Source organism: Peromyscus maniculatus, chromosome 21, assembly GCF_049852395.1.
Source record: "Peromyscus maniculatus bairdii isolate BWxNUB_F1_BW_parent chromosome 21, HU_Pman_BW_mat_3.1, whole genome shotgun sequence".
NCBI lineage: Eukaryota > Metazoa > Chordata > Mammalia > Rodentia > Cricetidae > Peromyscus > Peromyscus maniculatus.
In genome coordinates this window covers 61,356,284-61,382,719 of record NC_134872.1, presented here as the reverse complement: position 1 = coordinate 61,382,719, position 26,436 = coordinate 61,356,284, and the positions used below count along the sequence as shown (strand labels likewise).

At 37.6% G+C, this 26,436-nt stretch overlaps 1 protein-coding gene across 1 annotated transcript in view; it reads left to right on the top strand.

Moving 5' to 3' along the window:
- Nucleotides 1-26,436, top strand: part of Col19a1 (collagen type XIX alpha 1 chain) — a 335,394-nt gene that overhangs the window by 86,404 nt on the left and 222,554 nt on the right. The window contains exon 11 of the mRNA XM_076557961.1: nucleotides 3,025-3,069. Within this exon, the coding sequence (XP_076414076.1) occupies nucleotides 3,025-3,069 (45 nt within the window). The remainder of the gene's footprint in view (nucleotides 1-3,024; nucleotides 3,070-26,436) is intronic.

Here is a 26,436-nt window from a genome sequence, read left to right as displayed (position 1 = left end):
CAGAGGAGTTACAGCTACACCAGGAACATGTTGACTTATCATCAATCAGAGTGAACAATGGAACAGTGTCTTCCCCTGTTATTCCATATTTGAAAGTGTTGTGCTTCTCCGGTTAGGTTAAGCAAAATGCTTATAATGACACAAACTATCTAACAGTACAAGGATCACATACAACCAAGCTCTTCAAAACACACCATTCTGCTTTTGCCTGGCAGTGCAGACCGATAATTCTAGCTACTCAGGAGGCTGAAGCAGGAATATGCATGTTCACAGCCTGCCAGCCTATACAGTGAGTCCAAGGCTAGCTCAGACTACTTAGTGAGATCATGCCGCAAAATGAAAAGCCAAAAGAGGGCTGGAAGGATAGTCCAGTGCAGAGTGTTTGCTTAGCTTATATGAGGTTATAAATTCAATCCCCTATAAAGAAAAAAAAAACCCTTCAGAATGGTACATTCATATTCATGATGAAGGAGAAGTTTTTCACCTTCCAGGGTAAGTCTTCCTGTGCCTGGCAGCTTACTCTTCACCAAAATGAACTGCCTCTGCATCCTTTACTGTCTGTCCAAAGACTGCATTCTCTCTCTGGGAACAAGCTCAACTCCATGTGCCAAGCACTACTGGATGCACAGAAACTAATATACTCCAGATTCCTGGAGGGAAGAGGAGTCACTTCAGGTGGAGCCAGCTGCCATGGTACAGCCCAGACAATCCCACCACAGGGAGAGCATTACTGATACAATTTTAGATGTGCCCGAAGCCAAACACACTGTGGCAAAGCATTACAGGTCTTAATAACAAAATGTCTGAAGTTGCTATGCATCTATGTTTTGTTTTCTCCATAGCTGGAAATGTCATTTGAAAAGATATACTTTCATTTATAGTTACAGCTTTAAAAAAAAAAAAGTTTCTTTGTATAGCCCCATAGAGATAACAAAATTGGACCCAGAGCTGTGAAACCGCATGCTCCGGAGTCTCTTCACAGCATTTCTAGACAAACCCCACTGGTACAGCATGTGCTGCATCTGTGAGCTGAGTTACAAGCCAAGGGATGTGCAGATTTATCTGCTGGGAAATTGTTTTGGACTTTCCAGCAGCTGTTTGCGGTGGCCGCATCATGCTGACGTCGTGGCCAGTGTGCTAGGGGCATTTAACAGCTTCGTCAGCTTCAGTTACCAGGAGTTAAATTTTAGGGGCAACACTATTAAAAGAAAGGTAGGCCCATGCATTAGTGATAAAAATACCTATGAACTAATCTGTTGTTTGCTGATAACGTTTTGAGAACAAAGGAAGCAGGAAATAATTATTTAATCATGTTTCTACACACATTACATACATTTACTTAGCTATATGCAAATGCTAATATACTGATACATTTTCTATATATAGATAATAAGAGTGAGTTAATCTATAGAATGCGTGTGGATTTTAATTATATCATGCACCACTTTTCAGAGGCAGTAAAGCTGAGATCAGAAACTTCATCTCTAGCTAGGTATGGTGGCATGTGTTTATTTATCATCCCAGCACTTCTGTGTTCTCCATCACAGGATCAGGAGTTCAAGGCCACTGTGAGCTACATAGTGAACTCAAGGGCAGACTGGTCTGCACAATATTTTTCTTAAATAACTTAAACACAATTCTCTCTCTCTCTCTCTCTCTCTCTCTCTCTCTCTCTCTCTCTCTCTCTCTCTCTCTCTCTCTCTCTTTCTTTTGAGGCAGGGTTTCTCTCTGTAGCTATGGAACCTGTCCTGGAACTTGCTCTGTAGCCCAGGCTGGCCTCGAACTTACAGTGATCCACCTGCCTCTGCCTCCCGAGTGCTGGGATTAAGGTGTGCGCCACCACCACCTGGCTTCAAATATGGGTCTCCGAGGAAGATCCTGTCTGGATGCTTTATGCCACGATCCCCAGTGAGGGAACTGGAGACAAAACCCCTCTCTCACACTCATCTCCCAGCTATGTAACCATAGGTCCCTGACATGTAGGAGGCTCTCCATGAGCGTTCACTAGAGGTTTGATGGTAATGTCATCAATCTATCTATGGCAAATTAAATCAGAAAGTAAACATGAAATTAGAAAGGATTCGGCTGGAGGGGGGAATTTGTACTTTTTTAGATTTAAAGGATGGCATAGAGAACAGCTCTTTTTGTGACTGTGAGTCACATGAGCAGAACAGAGAGGAGCCTGGGGCTGCAGGCTGGGGGAGAGAGGTTGGGGGCTCTAAGGTTCAATTCTAAACCTACTCATCATGAACCTGTCATTAGACACTTACGTGGAAGGGAGGGTTCAGAGAAGTCTGCATTTAATGAGATGCTAGTGACAGCGAGAATGTCAAAGTTGGTCTCCACTGCTTAATTCAATTCTGAAAGCAAGTGTAGATGGCACCATTCTCAAGTGCTTAACATACAGGGTGCGTGGCTATAGGGATATGAGATTTTTCTAGAAGGTAGGGAAGTATCCAAAAAGCTGTTCCTTGAGTATTTTGTATTATTCAGACTTTGTGTTGTAGCTAGAGTTTTCCTGGTCCTGCCTGGCCCACAGTCAGGACAAATTTCTCTCACCTGCCAGTCCCACAGCCACTCAGACCCAACCAAGTAAACACACAGAGACTTAAATTATTTATAAACTGTCTGGCCATGGCAGGCTTCTAGCTAGTTGTTCTTATATCTTAAATTAACCCATTTCTATTAATCTATAAGTTGCCACGTGGCTCGTGGCTTACTGGTATCTTAACATCTTCTCATGGCGGCGGCTGGCAGCATCTCTCTGCCCCAGCCTTTCATTTCCCAGCGTTCTCTTCGTTTGTCTCATCTATACTTCCTGTCTGGCTACTGGCCAATCGACATTTTATTTATACAGAGCGATATCTACAACATTGTGTTGTTTAATGTTGACTTTGAATTTTATATCCCAATGAATTATTTAAATCACTGATTTTATTCTTAGAAATATCGCTATTATTATGAAAATTTCCATGAACTGTAAGTACTATTCTTATTGATTTACACCATGTTCTTCTTTTACAGGGAGAACAAGGACTTGAAGGCATCAAAGGAGAAATTGGTGAAAAGGTAAATCCTTTCTATATGTGTTTGTAAAGATGAGTTATGCTCCCAAAATAGTTTAGTGTGACATTTAGCTTTTGTATGTTCTATACAACATATGTTATAACTTTATAGTGAAACTAAAAACTTTCCATCAATTAGAGGAGTCTTCATATATTGGTGATTGACAGAAATTGTTCGAAATTTACTTAGTGGTCAGGCATTTTTAGTTACAGTTATTCAATTTATAGTAAAAGATGCAAATATTTATTCGGCATTGTATTTGTATGTTATGGTGCCATTGGTCCACTATGAGTATGTCTCTGGCTAAAAGTTTTGTTAGCATGGACACTGGTTTATTAGTGGAAGTTTTCCTAAGGGGAAATTAAGAAAAAAAATTGTTTTAAAGAGCTAACTATTACAGAAAAGATAGCACACACTAAAATCAGAATTATTACAAAAGGTTTAATTAAAGGGGTAATTAAAAAGTATGGATGATGTATAAGATACTCATTCACAAAACTTTTAAATAACTTGAATCACCCTTCAGCAGACACTTTTATCAATGACACAAGGTTACAGATGCAAAGACAGAGAAAAGTGTGGGGAAAGCTTCAGACAAGGAAGCGCTTTTTCCAAGGCAGTCAGTCCCATGTGAGAATCTTGGCAAGAAGTACCCCCATTCAGCCCTGAGCTCCTGCTAGTGAAGCAAGCAGAGACAGTCAGGTGGTTGTGGTCCACAGACATGGGTACCCTGAGGCTCAAAGGAAGATAGATACTGGTAGACTGTGGCCTTGAGGGACCAAGGACAGATATCATCCCTGTAACCCAAGTGTCATCATATCACACTCTCACCAAATTGAACTCGGCATTTCATACCTTTAAGCAGTGTTTTATTCTACGAAATTTTCACTGAGTCGTCTTGTAGTCTTTGAAAAACATTTAAACAATCTTTTCTTGACCATCCTACAGCTTCAGCAGGTGGAAAGGGGGTCCCAAATCAGCCAGCATTGCTTGGGTGTAGCTTGTTTGGCAGCGATCAGTTATCTGCCTCTCCTATAAGTATTTATAGAGACAATGAGTATCTTCTATAATTACAGGACAAATTACATATGTTGTAAGCTACATGATAATTACTTTCCCTCACTGAAGTGAGAGGGGAAGAGAGCAAGAGAGAGCGAGAGCAAGAGCGAGAGAGCGAGCGAGGGAGAGAGAGAGAGAGAGAGAGAGAGAGAGAGAGAGAGAGAGAGAGAGAGAGAGAGAATAACCATTCACTTGAGGGAAAAATCCATTAAAATTATAACCATTTTAAGTGGATCTTTTAGAAATCCCTTGAATATTTTTTGCTTTAGAATAATGGTTATTATCAGGCCATGTCTTTAGATCTTATTTCTATGTATTTTTTTTTTGGTTAATTAGTAGGATTTTATCTGTAGAAATAAGTGAAACTAAGCAAGGCATAATATGCTTTCTATAATTTAGTCACCAATACCCTTAAACCTTGGTTATTTTTTTCTCTGAACATAGCTGGCATTTTGTGGTAATAAACAGATTCTCACAGACTGCATATGAAGAAAATACATTATGTATATGAATCACAATGCCATAATAAAATCCATTATTATGTATAATTAATATATGCTAGTCAAACATTTAAAAAGAACACACATTCAGTGCATTTTGCTCCTAAGATTTTCCTTCTGTTTCCTCATGTTTCTTGAGTGATGCATTCAAGCAGTCCCTTCTACCATAAGGTGGGAACATTTATGGAGACTACTTTAAATACGGTAGAAAGAAATAAGCATCAGAGAGAAAAGGCAGTAGCTTTAATGAGAATCATAATCCTGACAGTTTATACTCAGACTTAATATTCATGTAATCACCTTTATGCTTAGAAAGTTTTGCTTTGATTACTATTTACTATACATTAAATGTTTGACCTTTTTCAGTATTGCAAACTGAAAAAAAAACACTTGAATTATGTCTATGTCTGATCCATAAAACATGTATTTTTCCATAGGATGAATTAAGGTCATGTGGTTGACTTTGGCTATGAGATAAAAAAAAAGTCTGTGACAGTTCTCAATTTGGTGTGACAAGAGTGTAGGGTTCTTGGGTTGCTTGTAACACAGTTTTTTTTTTCTGAACAAAATCAACCAGCTACACTTGAATATCAATTCCTTGTGGAAGAATAAGTATATAATTACTTTCAAAACACCTTCTTCTTCAACTATTATAGTTTCTTCTTTCCTATGTTTAAAACTTGGTGATTTTAAGTGACACAATACACTAATTCTGGACTAAATAATGCAAGAAGTTGTGAGGAATTTTATATCTACCAAGGACACATGGTTATGGTAAAAGATAATATTGACTCTGATGGATGGCAAGCTGTGTGTTGGTTTCCAGGTGTTGCTTCTACAGGCAATGGAAACCCAAGTTCAGAAATCTGCTATTTTGTCATAGCTAGAAAATAAGACTTCAGCCTAATTTACTCACTAGAATGCCCAAGAGGTTCCACAAATGTCCAGTTTACAGGTGCCCTGTTTTTAGTCCAAAGAATTTCTGATTTATGAAGTACAGGTCTGTTTGTCCCTTGACATCTGTGGGGGATTGGTTTGAAGACTGCTCTGAACATGTCGAAAATCAACACTCAGAAAGATATTGGTGACCTCCATGTGTCACCATTGTGTCAGTGTTAATATCTTGCCTGAGAGGTCCATATTGTGTAAGGTCCAGTGCTGAGTAAGACCATTGACGTCTTTCTCTCACTAGGGCCTACATAGCACCTTCAGGCTCTATGAAAACTAGCCAGCAGAGATGACATTTCCCAGTAAGTCCAAGATTGGTTTCTCTGTGTTCTCCAGCCAAAGTGCATGGTGTCTTCAGCAAGAGGGGCTTACCATACAGTGGGGGACAACCAAGAGCAGCGGCAAGAGCCTAAATTATTTTGTGAGTCTCTGGAGGCACCATGACCAATAACTCAGGGAGGAATCACACACCAAGTAATAATAATTTTCTTTTAATAGCCCATGTCTTGTGGGAGAAGCATTGTCAACTTTTATAGGGTGCCTCTATTTGAACTCTTTTTTTCCTTAATTAAAAATTATATTTTTAATTAGCTTATTTCATTCAGTATTTTTTCAGTTCAATCCATTTGCCTGCAATTTCATTTTTCTTAACATCTGAATAAAATTCTGTTGTGTACATGTATCCCACATTTTCCTTATGCATTCATTAGTGAATGGACATCTAGGTTTATTCTATTCCTACATATTATGAATGGAGTAGAAATGAACATGAGTGTGCAAGTATCTCAATAGTAGACTTTAAAGTCCTTTGGCTTATATATTCAGGAGTTCTATAGTTGAGTCATATGGTAGTTCTAGTTCTAATTTTTTGAGAGGCCTCCAGACTAATGTCCAAAATAGCTGCATATGTTTATGCTCATACCAATAGTGTATAAGAATTCCCTACCCAACACCCATGTCATCCAGGCAACTTTTTTTTTCTGGATAGATTTGATCCTTGGTTGAATCCAAGGATGTGAATTGTAGATACATAAGTCTGACTATATTCCTGTGAATCGCTACTTCTAATTCTATACAAGAGCCTTGTATAGTATTGAGCGAAGTCGTTTCCAAAGTGAAACTCATCATAAGAGTGGTTAGTCGTCTCAAAAGCAGTTATTTATAAGATAGGATTCTCTAAGAAGACAGCTTTTTTTTTTTTTTTAAGTTTTCCATGCCATGTCCCATGCTAATGTTCTCTGGCATCTGCAGGCACCAAGCACACATGTGTGGTACATTCATATATGTAGGCAAAACATTCATACACATAAAGTAAATGAAATTGAAATGTTGGCCCGGCTAAACCTGTTGTGAAACACCATTTCAGACAAAGAATGACAGCTGCAAACATTACTGCAGCCACACATTTCCTGATTTATTACCTAAAATGCACTTGGTTTTGATTTAGTATTGAGTGATATTGACCATGGACATATATAGTAAGGACCTAAAGTTTCCAGCTACTTTCCACATTCTTGTTTGGGAAACAAAAATGAACAAGATTTCCAAATCTTTTAAATTTAGAATAAAACAAACAAAAAAAGGAAAAAGTGAGTTATTTCTTTGTAAACTGAGACAGGGAGGTGCTGACAGCTTGTAGCACTTGAAACATCTTCTAGCCTTGAGTGTCCACGATGTGGTGACTCTTGTTTAGGCTTATAGAAATGACCTGTTTTCACTATGCTGTTTATTGATGTTTTCTCCCACACTAGGTTAAGCTAATAACAATAAAGAGGCTACAAAACTAACAAATGCATATGGCTCACATGCTCTTAAAACCACTGCTGGAAAACTAGACCTTGTAAATTGCCATTGATGTGATTTTTATTGTCCTGCTGTTACCAGAGTCCTCTTTACATGCTGAAATTCCACATGATATATGTTTGTAAGTCAGAAAATTATGTTTAGTCAAGTATTCCTCTGGTTATATAAAGGTTGTATGTATCTTTTACTGAAAAGCATCTGCTGGAAAAATATTCCACCAAGCTCTATTTCTACTTAGTTCCTTTAAATACATACCATTTAATTCTATAAATTCTATAAAATGTATAAAATTCAAATAAGTAAAATTATAAAAATGTGTGTATAACCTCAAATTATATACCTACATGCATATGCATATATTTACTTTAGTACTAGAAAACTGTATGATGTCCTTTGTAATTAAGCCATGTATCCAAACATTTGTATCTTTAATCAGAAATCCACATCAGGCAATTTTCAGCTGATATAATTAAAATTTTCAGCTACCAGCTTAAAATGTAATGTGTGTGTGTGTGTGTGTGTGTGTGTGTGTGTGTGTGTAGTCCTCCTGTTGATTTTATTAATATTGAGTTCATTTGCATTAGTTACATGCAACAGTGTTTTTCTCTGGTGGTTGCTTTTGTTGTTTCAATGTTAGAGATGGCCAATGTGGATTAGAAAATGTCTCCACCCATGTATTTGGCTTAGTTCTTCATGTTGGGCTTTAGTAGAGTGAAAAAGCAGTATTGAACCCATTCTTACTACTCTACTGATCTGTTAGAATTAGAATGTAGCAGCATCAGCAGATACTATGTCCAGCATGTAATAACGATATGCAAATACTAAGCTAATAAGTAGGAGTGGGTGATGGGCAGTGGTAGCACAAGCCTTTAAAACCAGCACTTGGGAGGCAGAGGCAGGTGAATCGCTGGGAGTTCAAGGTCACCCTGGTCTACAAAGTGAGTTCCAGGACAGCCAAGGCTGTTACACAGAAAAACCCCATCTCAAAAAGAAAAAAAAAAGTGGGGTTGGTATGTACTTGGTAGAATTTTGTTCATTTATTTCTGATAGATTACAACATACATTTAACTTGTAACCAAACTTAAAAGGTGAAACAATATTATTTTACACTAATACCACAAATGTTACCCATGAATAAATAACTGAAACACAGACTTCTAGCAGTGTACATCATGATTATACCCAATCCAACAACCAATAGCAATTATTTGCCCCAAGAAACAATGATTATGACTACAAATATTCCAGGATCTAGTACACAGAAAAATTTGGTCACTTTAGTCAGCTGTTTATTTAACTGTCGTCATGGTAAAGGAACAAAAAACTTGAGTAATTGAAAGGAAGCCATGACATTTTGGCCACTTAAAATTGAATGAGAAAATGATCAAAGAAACGGTTTATGCAATGTTCATAAACTTTTCTTCTGAACATTTTAGGGCAGTCAACAAGTCTCTTTATCAGCTGTAGAAGTCCACACTAGCTGAGACATTTTATATGCTTGGCCGAGTTTGTAGATGTATACCCACAGTAAAGTGAACTCATGAATGGACCAAAATCAAGCATATTTCATGTTACAGAACAGGAACATATGCCTCTGGCCTGTCCAGTAGCACTCCAAAGAGAGACTAGATTGACAACTTCTTCTGGTGCATGTGGTGTGCTGTAATTGGGGTAAATGAATCACACATTCCTATATGCTGTATTGTACCCCATCTTGCTATACCAGCTGTGTGAATCTGTGTGTGTTCTTTACCATGGGCTTTTCCTTTATAAGACACTCAATTCCTACTTAACAGGATAGCTGTAGGGATCAAAAATATGCCTAATGAATAAAAGATGTTCTATAAAAACTAATTCATTAATAACCAAACTATGAAAAATATATAAAATATTGGTATTTTGACATCATTACTATGCTTAATTTTTGTTTGCATAAAGTTAATTCTTAACTTTCATTCTAAACGAGTAAATAAAATATTCAGGGTTATTAGTTACTTGTACAAAACAAATAACCCCAAACCAACATTGACGTTTTTAGCATGTTTTCCTGTGGCTCAGCTCAGGGATTCTTTAGTCACATTGATCCTGCCTGGTTTGCTAAGATATCACTTCTAAGCTAGGATGTTGGCTGAAGGTAACTAATCTATGTCGGATTTTAAAAGACGCTGTGTCTTTTTTTCTAGATGGCTGCTCTCTTTCAAAGAGTGATCACAGACTTTTCTCAAGGCAAGGGTCCAAAGACAATATGCAGAAACTTGTAAGGGCTTTTGGGGTGCTTGCCTCTGAACTAGTAGGCTGCATCTCCACAGTGTTCTATTAGAAAGCAGGTTCTAAACCCAGCCCAGGTTCAAAAGGTGTGATGCCAGACCCCACCCACCTCTTGACTGCAGAAAGTATAGATATATGAAGGAATGCAAAATCTCTAGATTTCATAACAAAAGTAACACAAAGGAGAAAAAAAAAACCTGCTTTACCTTTAAATCAATAGTTCTGAATCGAAGTGGATTGACTTAGCAATTTTATTGTTTTCATCCTCCCATAACCTGAAGTACATTAGTTGTTCTTAGTAGGATTTAGACACTGTGAAAAATATGTTTCCAAACTTGATTGGCAGCACCACCTTATATATAAAACCATTACATAAAGATAAAAGTCATTGTAGTGCTGACAGAAAAGTATTCATTAGCTACACCAATGGAGTATGTTCTACTTTTATTTAATATCATGTGCTTTTTTAATTTTAGTTACAATAAAGCTGCTAGAATAAATGGGAAAAGCAGGTCAGAATTGAAATGTGTTTTCAGAATTTTACTATTAAAGCTTTCTTGGCAATTATGCTTAATATTTAATATTTAGAACTAAGGCAAGGCTGCTAAATCCTGTTGTTACACTGGGGCACTTTGCCATCATCATTACAAAGCGACTGTCAACCTGTCATTGTACTTCCTGTGAAGTCTCCTGTGGCTCACCTTATGGAACTTTCCTGAACATTTGCCTGATACAGAATTATTTCATTTATCCTGATAACATGTGCAAAACTTCTCAAACTTTTAGTTGGGACGCACGTGTTTCATTTGACAACTGACTTGAAAAATGAAGAGAACAGATGGAGTGGAATAAGTATAATTTCAAAAATCAGAGCAATTTATGTGTGGCCATTGAAAATTGGTATGGGAGTAACCATGCCAACTCTCAATTATCCATGGTGACAGGCAACTGGGACTCAGGAACGGCAGTGCCAAGTCAGAGGCTTAACATTAGTCAGTACAGATTGCATGTTATTTCCCCAGTCCTTACAGCGCTGTCGAATAAATACAAAAATGAAGTAGAGTTAACTCTCTTTGACTCCTTAGTAATTACAGAAAATGGAATATTAAAGAGAGAGGCTTTCGTACAAATAAGAGAATAATTGTCACTAATGTTAGTCTTTTCAAGTATTATTTCCGATAACTATATATTATTTTATTTAATGATTCACTGATTGAAAACATGTCTATCCTATGTGTTCTTGGTGACTTTGGCTAAGTCATTTTGCTGTGGTGATGTTTTGTTGAAGACTAAATAGCTATATAAGTGACCAAGTAAAGACATCATGTGGAACCCTCTCAAGGCTTGATGTGAAAGACAACAGTAATAGTGCTGGAGGGCAGTGTCTGACTCCAGAGGAAAATATGTATGCATCAAAATCCAAAGCATGATCTTTGAAAGGAAATGTTTTTGAGCAAGATGTAGCCAAAAATAGATGAATGCACTTATAGAGAATTACAAATGTCCTATAAGTCCTAAGGACTGTCAGTCTAAAGCTAGTAATACCTCACTTGTACGGAATTTCCACTAAACTATGACATTATAACACTGTCTATTTAACATGACTAACACATTATTATTTAATTGTACCTGAGATTATTTTTGAGCAATGTTAATTTTACTTCTAAACTATGTACAACTAAAATCTACCTGTTTGTCATCATCTGCCTGAACACCACCACATACTAACCACTCATGAGCTACATCTTGTTCTCTCATCCACTCTCCAAAACTGTGGCCAGATGGATCTTTAAACACTAAGCACATGGCTCCTATTTTTAAAACGTTCTTATGGTTTCCCATTAGGTTGAGGTACAGCCCCTAATACAGTGTGTAAATCCTTGTAGGGTCTGACCTGTGCTGTACCCCTGGAAACTTTCTCCCCACAGCCCACTTTGTTGCCTCTCCTTCTTTCAGTTCTGACTTCACCAAACTCTTCTGTCCACTGTTGTCTCCACGGATTTTTGAAATACTGTCCCCTTCACTGATTGCTTCTGTTCTGTTTCCTGGTGCTATGATAACTACAGTCCATCATTGTATGGGAAGTCTAGACAATAAGAACTTGAAGAAACCAGTCATTACATCCACAGTAAAGAGCAGAGAGCAGTGAATTAATGCAACATGTGTGCTCTCATACCACTCTCCCGTTTCATTAAGTTCAGATCTCCTGCACAGGGAATAAGTCACTCATGATGGACAAGTCTTCCCAAAAAATCCTCCATAGACAGGCCCACAAGCCAACTTGATCTAGACACTCTCTCACTGAGATTTCGTTTTGAGGTTATTCTAGATTGTATCAAAATAACAATTAAAACTAACCATCACAATTACCTTACTTCTATTCAGTCATTACACTTTGAAAGTTGCTATTCCTGCTGTCATAATTTCTCATTAAACCTTTACCACTATAATCCACTTTTAACTACTTATCCCAGTTTACAATTATAAGTTTCATGGCATAGAAATTCCATGACAGGAGATGTCAGCCAACAGTTCTGTTTTTTATCTCCAACACCTAACATAATTCTTAGCACATAAAAGAATTTAATTAATTAATTCATTACCACTCGGGAATACTGTGGACAAGGTTTAGTGTTTGTTTCATCCTCTCAAATTATTTGATGAGTATTTTGATGCATTCATCATGTCTTTTCAAATTCTTTCTATTTAACTTGTGAGGCAGAGTTACCCGTACATAATATTTAATGTGTGTGCATATGCACTTCCTCTATTACACTAATTCTCTATGTACAACTATTGTAATTGCATCTCTGTGAAGAAATAAACCATTAATATATTCAGCATATGCTAAAATATGCATAGAATAAATTGATTAAATATTTCAACTTTTATTATCTGTCAAAAATATATAATGCATTTAATACCAGATATAACACTGTCTTTTAAATTTAATGGTAATATTAAAAGTTTTCTACTGACTCCTGTGCTGTAATTTTTTTAGTTATAATTATGATGGAATTGTGATCTTTGACTGTAGTGACCTTAAGGTACTTTTGTTAAAGAGACTTATTCATTCATCTTACATAATTTAAGAACAAAGCAATATGGAAATCTGGTGCATTTAACAAGGGCCAAGCAGAAGGACCTGGTCCTCATTTGTAGGTTTGAAGGGTTTTTGTTAATCAGTGCTTAGTGGTTTTGCTCATATTTTGATTTTCACTCCAGCCCTCCCCCCTCTCCGCACCCAGTTCCTCACTCAGGTCCCGGGCTACCCAGGTTTCCCTGTTTCTGCTCTGTCTTCTGGTTCTCCTTGCACTGGTCATCCTGTGCTACAACCTCTTCCTCTGCTCTCTACTGCCTCCCTTTCTGGCTTCTCATTCATTTCTTGACCTCCACCCGTTCTCTATACTCATTTTACTTTCCTGGCATCTCTATCTGAGTTTCTCCTTAAATATTTTCATTTCTAGCAACTCTAAGAAGAGATCATTTTTAATATAAATGCATGAGTTCCTTAGCAGCTGACTTGAGAGTGATTTCTCATTCAAGGAAAAAGATCTGCTATACAGTCCTGGCACTGGTACCACCCCTGAGCTTTTTTGCATTTCTGAAGATTGAACTCAAGGCTCTGACATGCTGGGAAAATACTCTATCGCTGAATTGTTTTCCAAGTCTCTATTCTTGAACATTTCTGAATGAGACAGTGTTCTAAATTAAGAGTAAGGTCAAGGCTGTCTTCACGCTTGATGGCAAAGTTTAGTGTATAAAATAAAAATATGTGATTTAAAAGGTCAAGGCTGCCTTCACATTTGATGATGGCGTTTAGTGTATAAAATGAAAATATGTGATTTTAAATGTTTTAAGTGGAATGGGTTAATAATTATGGAACCTTGTAATTTCCTCAGTTCATAAAAATACATTATTGATAGAATTTATTTGGCATTCCAGATGCTAGAAAAACAACCCATGTCACAAAATATTAGTTGACAGGTGCATTGTCTTCATTTAAAAGCCACTGCCATGAAAACTTCTTTCATAATCATTGTGTGAACAACTCATTGTATAGCAACTACTGAATGATTGTGTCTCACCAAAACAGTAGAATTCCTGTAGAGCAAGCAGAGGCATTGGCACAGCTACCATTACACAAGAAGTGTGTGCAGTGGCTGGCTGTGTGAGCTGACCATTAAGCTTACCAGCAAGCTTACAATCATGTTCCACAAGAGGTGTGTACAGTGGCTGGCTGTGTGAGCTGACCATCAAGCTTATGATCAGCCTTCCCTTCTTAGTCTAACATCTTCAAGAAACCATCTTCAGACTGCTTTTCCTTGATAATCTTCACAGTCCCCTTTAAGCCATATACCTCCTTATCAAAGATCTCCTTTAATAGCAGAGGAAGATTGTTGAAACAAAGAAACAGAAAACCAGTAACATTCGCTTCCATTTTCTATACCTTTCCTCATTGCCTCTCACTGTCTGTTGTTCATACTGCATGATTAGACACAAGGACAACACTGAGGCTTGGAGCAAGGATTTCATAGAATGTTATTTTATATAACTACAATTGTCCAGCCTGGGGAGTGTAGCAAAGCAGATGGCATTAGATGACTATATCCTAGGAGCACAATGATAGGGACATTGCTTCCCACTTAAGGTTTACTTATGTGTAGTGATGATTCATGAAGATAATATCTTAGTAGCAGCTGTGGTGAGGGCACACAATAGTCCCCGTAAGCACATGATGAATGAAAGGCTCTTTCTTAGTTAACAGGAAATTAGATGGTCACCTGCATTGGCTGTCATCACTTACTTATATTTTGTTAGATAGTCTTCAAGGATTTTTCTCATTAATGCTGATAGAAGACAATTATAAATTATTTTCTTTAAGTCAAAAATCTGTTATTTTTATTAATCCACTTGAGTTGTGATAACCTTTTGGACAGTTCAAGGCAGTTTATGTACTCTCAGGTATATTGTTAACATCTCAGGTGAGAGTCAGTATTGCATTGTGCTTCATTGATAAGTTTACAGACTCCTAATATTTCTCATCACTGCCTTTTTAGCTACCATACCTCGTAAGGCTAATGATGCAGTTCAGAAATTTCTAGAGTTATTCTTTTTTGTGTGATCACTGAATCACCTAGGCAGCGTAAAGATCAAGGAACAGAGTCCTAATCTGGTTCCAACTCCAGTGAATTGTATGGCTGTTTCAGAGTCTTCACCTGGAAAAATAAAGAATGAGGCTGTGTTGCCTCATCTAAAGTGACAGGTGTGTGGAGATAGAGTCTGGGAAAATATGGAGGGGCTATACTACCGGAAGGTAACCGTCTTGAATTGGAATATAAGCATTTATGTTTATTCGTGGTCACTTCTGTTTTGAAACTGTGGCCTTCTAGTCCACACTGTTTGCCTTTAACTCTGTTTTATTACGATTATCCCCCTTTTAGCCTTGTAATACTTGTGGTTTTATACATAGGAATTATGGTTACTTGAATCATTAATAGAAGTAGTATATATGAAAAGGCATGCCACTGTCACCAAATCCTCTTTCTGGGCAACAGCTGAACACATCTGAAGATAAAAAAGTATTGTTACTTAACCACTTTCTTACCTCACTGACATCTGTTAACCCATCCCTTGTTAAATGTTTTAGTCAATTAAATAAACAGAAATCATCACACAAGAGTTTTGTTTTAGAGATCATCTTATTCCTTATGAATTCCTTAAGAACACTTTAAAAGTAATTAAATCCAAATGTCTATCAAGAATCATTATTAAAGTACCTTTAATGTATGTATATTTTTGAAGTGAAGATATATTATTATATAGCAGACTAGCCTTTCCTTAACATTTTCAGAGATTCATGTCAGTGGGTGATTTGCATGAACTCTTAGTTATCTGTCCTTCATCTGTTCTCCCTATCTTAATATCCATCTTCGTTTCAGGGGGCTCTAGCTGCAATCAGTTAATTACAAGGCCTTCAATTTCTTTTCCAACCTGTTTGATGTCAGTGAAACTCAGCAAGACAGAGAATCCCTTCAAACACACACTGGGTTTTGGAACAGATTTGTTTTTTCAATCATTCATAGATTTGATGAATTGCAAATTAATTAATTAATTGCAAATTAATACTGTGTTCAGCACTAAGGTAACATGAAGGAGACAAAACCTACTCTCAAAGAAGGTATGACATTTTTAATGGGGGCTTGTGTAGGATGCGGCGTGAAGGAAGAGAAAGGGACACATACTGCCTCGGAGGTGGAGGTAAAGTTAGGTCAAATTTTATTCATTAGTGAGTCCTGAAGGGTATGCCAGAGTTCTCAGAACAGGAAGAGGCAGATGAAAGCTCAAAAGTTCAGTGTTATACATTATGGGAAGCATAGGGAATGTGATGGAGTGTATTATGTTTCAAAAGGGAAAGCAGTGACCACTAGAGGAGAAATAAAAACTCTTTAGAAAATGATTGAAGCACAGCTTTGGGCAAAATGTCCAAAGATGGTGGATGGGGGAAACATCAAGGAAATAACATCAGAGGGTCACTTGGACCATTCAGTTGCTGACATTTTTACCTAATTTCCTCAGTAGAGGTACCACGAGACCCCCAAGCAACCAACCACCTTGGTAAGGAAGCTGGCTGTTTCTGGAAGAATTCTCTCATGAGAATACCCACCTGAAGCTTCCAAACAGAAGATTAGAGGCCAAAATCCTTTTGAAAGCCTCAGGATGGCATGAGTAGGACTTTTTTAAAGCCCTTCATTTATTTTCACCGTTTATAAAAACTGAAGAGCTTATTCTAGTGGGGAGGATAATTTTGAGTTTTAGCATACGTTTGTTCTGCTGGCCAAAATCTTGAGGCATTTTAATCCAATCATTTAATCTTCCTTTGAGTACATGTGCATGTGCGTGTGCGTGTGCGTGTGCGTGTGCGTGTGCGTGTGTGTGTGTGTGTGTGTGTGTGTGTGTGTGTTGAAACATAGTCACTTCTTTTATGAATCAAACATGATTTGATTTTAATTGTCAAGTGCTAAGTAGGGAGTCACTGACTTTACCTGGTCATGTGCAGATACAGTTAACAACAACAACAAAGCCACAAAAGAAATAACAGTAAGACTGGTCTAAACTTCAGCAGTCTTCTGTCTGGGTGTCAAGTCTTTCCTTGTGGTCTTGCTCAGCTCTACTAATTGTCAGAGAAACTTCAGGGATTCTGTGTTACCTCTACAAACTGATCAGCATGTTATTCAGCAGTTTCTTGGCTGAGATTTCATCTTGGTTTTTGACAAGTAAATGATGCCAGATATTGCTTTATTTACCAAGCTAAACTGGAGAGAGAGAGAGACAGACAGAGAAAGAGACAGAGAGACAGAAGAGCCAAGGGAGGAAAAGAAGCAGAAGTAGGGGTGCAAGTCAGAACATGAAAAGTGAGGAGAAGAAATAGAGAAGAAAAGAGACTGTTTTACCCTTTATCTGATAGATTTTTTTCCCTCTGTGTAGCTTTGGAGACTTTCCTAGAACTCACTCTGTAGACCAGGCTGGCCTCGAACTCACAGAGACCCACCTGCCTCTGCCTCCTGTGTGCTGGGACTAAAGGCCTGTGACACTACCACCTGGCTTTATAGATATATTTTTTTAAAGTGTGTATCTGTGTCTGCGTATGCATTCACATGTGTCAATAAAGATATGCCAAAGTGGAGGTCAGAGGTTATCCTTGGATGTCAGCCCTTGCCTTCCACCTTATTTGAGACAGGATCTCTTGTTCACTGCTGTGTACCAAGTTCACTGTCCCTTGAGTCTCTGAGGACTTTTCTGCCTCTGATCCCATCTCTCCATCAAGAGTGCTGAGATTTCAGATGTGCTGTATCACATCTGGGCTTACATGGCTCTCGGAATATGAACTCAGGTTCTCATGTTTGCATGGCAAACATTTTACCCTCTTGGTCATCCTCCAGCTTCTAATGTGTGTGTGTGTGTGTGTGTGTGTGTGTGTGTGTGTGTGTGTGTGTGTGTGTGTTTACATACATAAAATTTTATGTTTTGATGGCAGAAGGTCAAAATAGAATGTAGACATTTTGTAAAACACATTCTTGTACATAATAATAAAACGGGGAAACAGAGAACACACTAACTAAAAAACAGAGCAAATGAAGTAAAGTTCATAAACATCAACACACAGGGAAAGATACCCAAACCCACCGGGCAGATCCAGAGCGGCAATGAGGGTGAAGCAGTGCAGTACAAATGTTGTTTATTTCAAAGAAACAAACACAAAATAGAGAAAAAACAGATTTTTACCTCAGAAATAAAATAGCAGCTCCAAAGTAAAATAGGAACAGGGAATTAAAAAACATGGTCAGTAAAATTGATGAAACACAACAAAGTTGTAGGAAGGGAAAATAACTTTAAAAGTTGGTCTAATGTGTGATCAATAAAACGGATAAATAAAATTCAAGTAAATAAAGCAGGAAAAAGAAATAAGACAAAACAGGTATTGAAATTTCCTTGGGGGCCTACCCTGAGGAGATTTACCCCAGAGTCCTGGGGAAGATGCTATGACACAATGGATGGTGGGGGTAATCTGAGGGAGCGAATCTAAGTACACTGAGTTCCTTCATCCGTCCACTTTATTCCCCTGAGATAAATTCTGTCTGCACAGCTTCAGTTCTGTTCTTCTACTTAGCTGCTCTCTGTTCCTTCTCCTCCTGTTCTCTCATAACTCTAAGTTCTTTTCCATCTCCATCCTCATCTTCATCTTTGTTCTTCTCTATCTTGGCTCCTTCCTGTTCCTCTCCCAGAACCAGCCTCTCCTTTACCAGCAACCTGACCCTTACAATACAATGCAAGGCTCCCAAGGTCTCTGCAACAGCAGTGATAGCCAGCTTCATTTGCAAACCAAGAGGGGAGTGAATAGAGGAGGTGGGGTCAGAAAGCCTGAAATAAATCAGAAAGGGAATTTATGTGCTCAAAATATATTCTTGTAAGTGATTAGGTGAAATGTTACGAGTTTATCACAAATGTGCTCAAACTACAATCTTACAGGTGGTTAGGTAAGAGAATCTATAAGCCACTAAAGTGTAACTGCCTCTCTATTTCTATGTCACTGTATACTGGCAGGGCAGGATAACTCTGCTCAGAGCTAGGAAATCTGCCTCTTAGCTACACTGTACCTGGTATGCAAAATCCCTTTTGTTCTGAGTCAATTGCTCTGGAATTCCATTCACACTGTGAGGGAAAGGAAGGTCTGAGCTTCATTTGCACAAGAAACAAAGCTATGCACCTATGCTTGCCTGTCTCCTAGGCTTAGGAGACAAGTGGTGTCTCCATAAGGGTGTTTACCTTAATTCAGGAGACTCAATGGTTGGTCTGAAATGATTTGTCCTGTATGCTTTTTGGCTTTGAATACTATAGAAATATATCAGATAAAATACACTGCCAAAAGTTCTTGGGGAAGCTATGAAAGGGCACAAGAAACTCATAGCAGGAAACAGCTGATGTATTAAAGCCAAATAACACCAAATACTCCTTGAGATTTGGGTTCCTCTGGAAGAATTCCTTGATTTTTTTTCCAGGTTTAGCTTTATCATATTCAGCTGAATTATTACTACATACTCCTATGGCTCATAGCAACTAGAAACAGAAGGACATAGACAGTAGATGGCCTAAAAGAATGTGGGGTTTCTAACACACACCCCCAAAGAGCAAACTAGATACCTGAAGGATGTAAAAAACTTAATAACAACTGAAAATATGGCTATGTTAATTACTATGGAAGAAACCAGAGAAGTAGCTAAAAGCATACCAGTAAAAAAAGGAGCAATTGGTTTTCTGTTGGACTTTATGGACCCAGGATTTAAATTGTTTAAATATTTAAAAAAAAAACTAAAATGCTCTAAGATAAATAAAAGATAGTTTCCAAGAAGTTGGCATAATTCAACACACAGTTAATGAAATGTAAACTGCTGCTGGAATTCATTTCCAAGCACATATACAAATGTATCCAATAAGACATTAACAGAGAGAATTGAGCTATTCAGCAAAATGTCAAGCAGGGCTAGAGTAGGATATCCATGGAGATTTGGGTTAAGGGATTACCAAGTGCACTGTCTTATCCAATTAAAGGGTCTAATTGAGTTGTCCTATTGGCAGAGATTGAAGCTTTGGATAGCATCAAGTAGTCACTCTTAATAAAACCCCCAGATAATAGGAACTGATAAAATCTCTTTATTGAAATCCAACAATAAATATTGATTGTAAAAAGATGAAAATGTATTAGAAACTGAATAAACAACTTTAATTCCTAAAAGTAAAATTTCCAATACCATTATTTCACATGAAAATTAAATCACATGAATCAAAAAAAAGATAATAATCTCCTCACTGTAGAGTGAGTTTTATGAAACTTAGGAGAACTTGCTAGAAAAAAATATTATAATAATTTATAAAAGAAGCTACTTTATTAATAGTAGATATATTGAAAATTGATATTTTATCCAGGAATAACTAAAGTAAAAATGATAAATTATTAAATATTAAAATCAATAATAATTTGGAGAAATCATAAGAAAAGACAGAATATCTGTTAACAAATATAATGAGCCAGGCAGTGGTGGCACAGGCCTTTAATCCCAGCACCCAGGAGGCAGAGCCAGGCAGATCTCTTTGAGTTTGAGGCCAGCCTGGTCTACAGAACAAGATCCAGGATAGGCACCAAAACTACACAGAGAAACCCTGTCTCGAAAAAACAAAACAAACAAACAAACATAGTGAACATAGACTAAAGTCTAAAGGAATACATGTTGATTCTACTCTCTGATATAAAAATAAAATAGTTCAATGACCAAAGTTAATGCATAACCATAATAATAAAATAGCAATTCTAAAATGCTTTCAATTATTTTTTAAAGTTGGAGACTATCCCTTTAAATTTATATGGACATTTAATAAATGAACACAGCCATTGGGGTAGCAGGGGGCCATCATCATCATTATGGCATTATTTTTTCTTTTTAAAGTTTAAAGGCATTGTTTATTATTATTACAGGGGACAGGTGGCAGCCTGTGAGTTTATTATTACACAGGAAGGGTGGCACCCTATGGAGGTCAAAATAAACTTTCAGGTTTAGTTCTCTCCTGCCACCATGTCCACGGACTCAGATCCAGACAGGCTTGTACACAAGGGCCCACTAAGATAATCTGCCAGCCCCAAAGATCACAGCATTCTTCATGTCTAAGACAAAGGCCGGGAAGTACATCATACTAACATTCCATGAGATGTCTGCACTGCTGTCAATAGTACATCACATGCAGAGGTAAGACTCGGAGCCCAGAGCCTGACCTCTCTATTCTATCATTGGAATAACACTCACATTTCAATCAAGTAGGGAAAGGTGGATTTTTCTATTCAGACTCTGGAAGTATTGAACTTATCAATGTGAGAGATACCTTACAACTAACAACAATAAATACCAGATGAATGAAAGACTTAAGCCAAAATCAAAGCCAAGTAAATACATCGTATTTGTGAAAACTAAGAAAAAGTATGTATACCAAAATAGAGAAAGATAGGATTGAAAAGAAAGATTGTTGTTACCTATATAAACATTAAACATTGCAATGATACAGAATCCTCTTAAGCAAAATCAACTAAAAATGATAGTTATATTAACACTGCAATTATTAACATTTGCTAATTCCAGAGGATATTAAATGTTTGACAAGAAAAAAACCAATTAACTCAGTTTTTAAGTATGTAATAAGATATATGAAGAAGCAGTCACTAAATAGCAAACTCACAATATTAGCACAGTAAAGCTAGAGCTTAATGGCAGTCTGTGATGTGTAATTTAAAGCAATTATGAGACGTGGCTTAACACCCATTTGGCACCTGTTGCTGGATGGAATTCAAGGGCAAAGGCATGCCCATGCATTGCTGGTGGTATGTGCAGAGCTATATTCTCTTTGGGAAAGCAATTTGGCAACATCTGTTCAGAAATGAAAAATGCATAATCCTTTTACCTAGCAATCACCATCTTGAGAATCCTACTACTGTGAAGTATGTCACAGACAAATGATGGTGTTTATGGCTTTAAGGCATATAAAGCTTTAATACAAGTCCCAATGGAGTGAGCTGAATTCAGCCATTTACTAAGATCTGCACAGTTGGCCCACAAATGTCATAATATAAGTATCACTTATTAGTTATACAGTACAAACCATGTAGAGTGCTTACTTCTGGGGAATACAATGGTGTTTATTGCAATTTTACTCATAATGGCAACAAAACTATAAACAGTTAATATTCTTAACAGGAAATAATTGAATAAATTATGATATAGCTCTATCATAGAGGATTATGGAAATATTTAATAGGACTATATGAGTAATCCATATTAATCTACAAAAGGTAATGTTGAAGAATTTAAAGTCATAAAACTGTATATGTGTGTATATATGTATATATACATATATATCTGAAAGATGAGACTCTATATTGTATCCAAACTCAGTTATGATTATGTGAGTTTGGATAAATAAAGGGCATACACCACAATGATAAAAATTTGATGTCCAGATGACTAAATACCCATTTTAAAAGTGGAAGTGCTGGAGTTATAGCTCACTAGTAGAGTGATCAGGGACCTGGACAGTGACATACAGCACAGCAAAAAGCAAATAAAAGAAAATAAGAAAATAGTAAAGGCACAAGAAATTGTTGTAGAATATTATTTTAAAGTGTATTACTTTTGATTATGCTGCATTTGTTTAACTCTGTGAAGCTGTGTTACTTTGCCTGTCTAAAACACCTGATGGCTTAATAAAGAGCTGAATAGCAAATAGCAACACAGGATAGGCAGGGCAGGCAGGCAGAAAGAGTCAGTAGAAGGAGAAATCTGGAGGACCAGGTAGCAGCAGAGAAGGACATCAGGGGCCAGTCACCAAGCCAAACAGCCAGCCATGGAATGAAAGTAAGATAAACATAAGAAGAGGCAAAAGGCCAGAGGCAAAAGTTAGACAGGATAATTTAAAGTTAAGCAAAGCTGGGAAGCAACAAGCCAAGCTAAGGCCAGGAATTTATAAGTAATAATAAGACTCAGTGTGATTTATTTTGGAGCCGGGTGTTGGGCCTCCAAAGGAGCAAAAACAAATAACAACAAGAAATGGCTGCCTGTTTAACTTAAAAATATGCATACTATATTTTTTTATATTTTGAAATACAATACTGCAAATGTATTGTGGTGTGTGTGTGTGTGTGTGTGTGTGTGTGTGTGTGTGTGTGTGTGTGTGTGTTATATGCATGTATGTCTGAGTGCACATGTGGTGGCCAAAGGTTAATGATGGGATAAAGGGCATCTTCCTGGTTTTCTCTCCCCACTTTATTCCTGAGACAATGTCTAAGACTTTCTAGGTCACCATCTGTCAATTATTTGTCATTATCTACCCTGAACCTGGGAAGACAGAACCTCAACTGAAAAACTGCTTTGAGCAGACTGGCCTGTGAGCCTGTGAGCCTGTGAGCCTGTGAGCAGGTCTGTGAGGCATTTTTTTTTAATTGTTAGTTGATGTAGGAGTGACCAGCCCAATGTGAGTAGTAGCACCCCTGGGCAGGTGGGCCTGGGTTATACAAGAACGCTGATTGAACGTGAACCAAGGATAGCAAGCCAGTAAGCAGAATTCTTCTATGGTCCCAACTTCAATTCCTGCCACCAGGTTCTTGGCTTGGGTTCCTACCTTGGCTTTCCTCCATGATGGACTGGAACTTGAAAGCCAAATAAATGCTTTACGCCCCCAGGGTGCACTTGCTCAGAATGCTTTATCAGAGCCACAGGAAGGCAAACTAGAGTACCATGCCATAGGAACAAACACCTCTATACTTCCTTTCAAGTTCTTATTTCCTAGCTTTCCTTCCTGCCAGTATGCAAAACAGTGTGTGCACTACAGTGTAGAGGAGAGCTGCAAGGGGCAGATCTTTGCCAGCTTTCCACAGTCGAGAGGGAAGAACTTGATATTTAATATTCTTCATTCACAGGGTTCAAAATATAAAGTGCCCCCCAACACAGGTCTTTCAAGGAGGAATTGCTTTCACCTGCATTGCAAAATTTGAACTCCTCTGTGTTGAAATCCCAATGGTATAAGGTTCAATGTTATCATGAGCCTAAATTCTGCAGTGGAGGATTGTTCTGATCTTGGCCTGCATGATCCCATTTTCTGAAGCAGCAAGTTCTGACTTGCAGAGGAGCTCACCTCAGAGAAAGGACTGATGCCAACCAAGCATGAGACAATACAATCATTCCTATGGTCCAGAGTTATGCGGTGACTCCTGTTAGAGTAATAAAGAAGGATGAAGTGAGACTCCAACATCTTATTTTGACCCATTTGTGAGTAACCTAGTCAGAACAATTAAGACCACTTACAAGTGAATGATAAAAGTGGAAATGTGGGCCGGGCGTGGTGGCGCACGCCTTTAATCCCAGCACTTGGGAGGCAGAGGCAGGCGGATCTTTGTGAGTTCGAGGCCAGCCTGGGCTACCAAGTGAGCTCCAGGAAAGGCGCAAAGCTACACAGAGAAACCCTGTCTCGAAAAAACCAAAAAAAAAAAAAAAAAAAAAAAAAAAAAAAAAAAAAAAAAAAAAGTGGAAATGTGGGTCACAATGATAAACTATAAATACAGTTGTTAAAGAAGAGTTGAGTATAAGTTCTGATAACCTGGGTCCTGGAACGAAGCTTCATTTATCATTTCTGAACATTTTCAAAAATACCTTAAGCTTATATTCCTTTGTTCACAAAATTGTAGGAATTCCTTTATTTCAACACTTCACTAAAAAAATAAATCTCCCCTGAGAATCTTTAAAAGTTTGGATCATTTAAAAGGCATATTATTAATTTTACTGAGTTAATAACCATTATGGTCTTATACTGAGGATAATATTTATCATGGGACACCTTAAAATGCATATTATCATAAAATGCATAATAAGGACTTTCCACCTATATAAATTGAATTTAATAGATTGTAGCAGCTCCAGGGGCCCAGTGGGGTCTTTTGAAAACGTGGTTTAGGGCCTTGTTATAACACACATTCTTTTCATGTCGTATTTTAGTTAGAGATCTTGCTTTACCTACTCAAGCTTGAACCTGTTTGATTATATAAATGCAAAGCACACATAAAATAAAAATAAAAAATACAAAGTTTCCAAGTATGTTAGCCTACTAAAGGAAAGAAAGACAAAAGGACATTTTATAGTAAATCTTACTGTTTTTAGTTTTTAATAACACACACAGAAAGACGTCTATTAAAATTAGTAGTTGCTGTGCAAAGCATTTCATGGCATATTGCTGTGCATTGGAAAACTAGCTTTTTTTGCATCTCAGAATGTGAGTGAGTGTGTGTTTCTGTTTAAGCTGAGGTTATTGTTAATTACCAATGACTATACTTTAATGAAAAGCACCAGATACAAATTATACTCAGTGTCTTTCATAACGTGGCTTGTAGACTGCCTACATTAAAACCTCCTGGCCCAATAGATCAGAAGCAGCCATAGGCCTTGGAAGTTTGCATTGCAAGAAGTGCCCTCAGAGATCCTTGTACAACAAGAAAAGATGGAAGAGCTGTGGTCATTTTTATCATGTGTGTGTGTGTGTGTGTGTGTGTGTGTGTGTGTGTGTGTGCCTAATACAGTAAATACCTTGAGTCCCCTCTAGAATGAACGCTGTCCCCTAGCTGTATGCTTCCACTGCACAGTGTATGTAGCAACTCTGTAAACATTCCCTTGGGAAAACTATCACACCAGGCACAGTATCCTTTTCTAAGCCAAAGAGCCATGGCCAGTTTGGCACATTTGGGAAATCACCCAGCTTTGTGACTCTAATAAGGAACCATGGCTCCAAGTACAAATTTGAATGCAATTATGTACTATAGATTCTCTTTACATTTAAGATTCAGAGTCTTCTGCAAAATCCATTTTGATGGATCAAATCAAAACCTACCACCTCTATCCACTCAAGTCCTACGAACTTACAGTGATTGTAACTGACTCATCAAGCTATGCCAACATACACATACAAACAGACCAAAAACCACGGGAAGTCCAAACAAATCCTCTCATGTTCTTTCATTCTACAGTATTCCCAAAAATTGAATTATAAAATATGGAAATGTATGATGTAATAACTATAATGTTTTATTCTTTCTCATAGTAGAAATGCACACAATACTGTACCCAAATTCAGTAAAATTGGAGTTCTTCCCCATTTGTTCCTGAAAAGCTTGAACTCTGATGCTTGATATCAACTTTAAATGAAATCCTTGAAAGAACTGGTCATTGCTTTCACACATGGCACAATGGTTATAACATGGATTGACTCAGAAATCCATATGCACTTGCAACCTTTTTCCATGCATTAAAGGCAGCAGCAGCACACTTGTCCCTCAGCGCTTCTACTGGCTGACTTTGAGACTTGACTCCTGCCATGCTGCCTTGCTGTACATAACCACCTCATGCAGTGGTTGATTGGTGTGCAGGAGTCCCGGTTGAGCTTACTCTGGAACCTCTGGCAGTCTTCATCTGCTCTAGAAGGCCCTGACTGGAATCGAGTTGTTAATACCACAAAAGTGCCTTGTAAAACCTACTCAGGGAGTGGCCTTTAAAATGTGCCAAGTTTGAAACCAAGTTTGAATCTGAGTAGGTAAAAATGAAGTTTTAAACTCAATAATCTAACCTGGGGATTCTCTATAAGCCTCACAAATGACTTGTTATGGGCTCCCCCTCTAAGAAACAAATCTTTACATTTTAAGGGAGTTTTA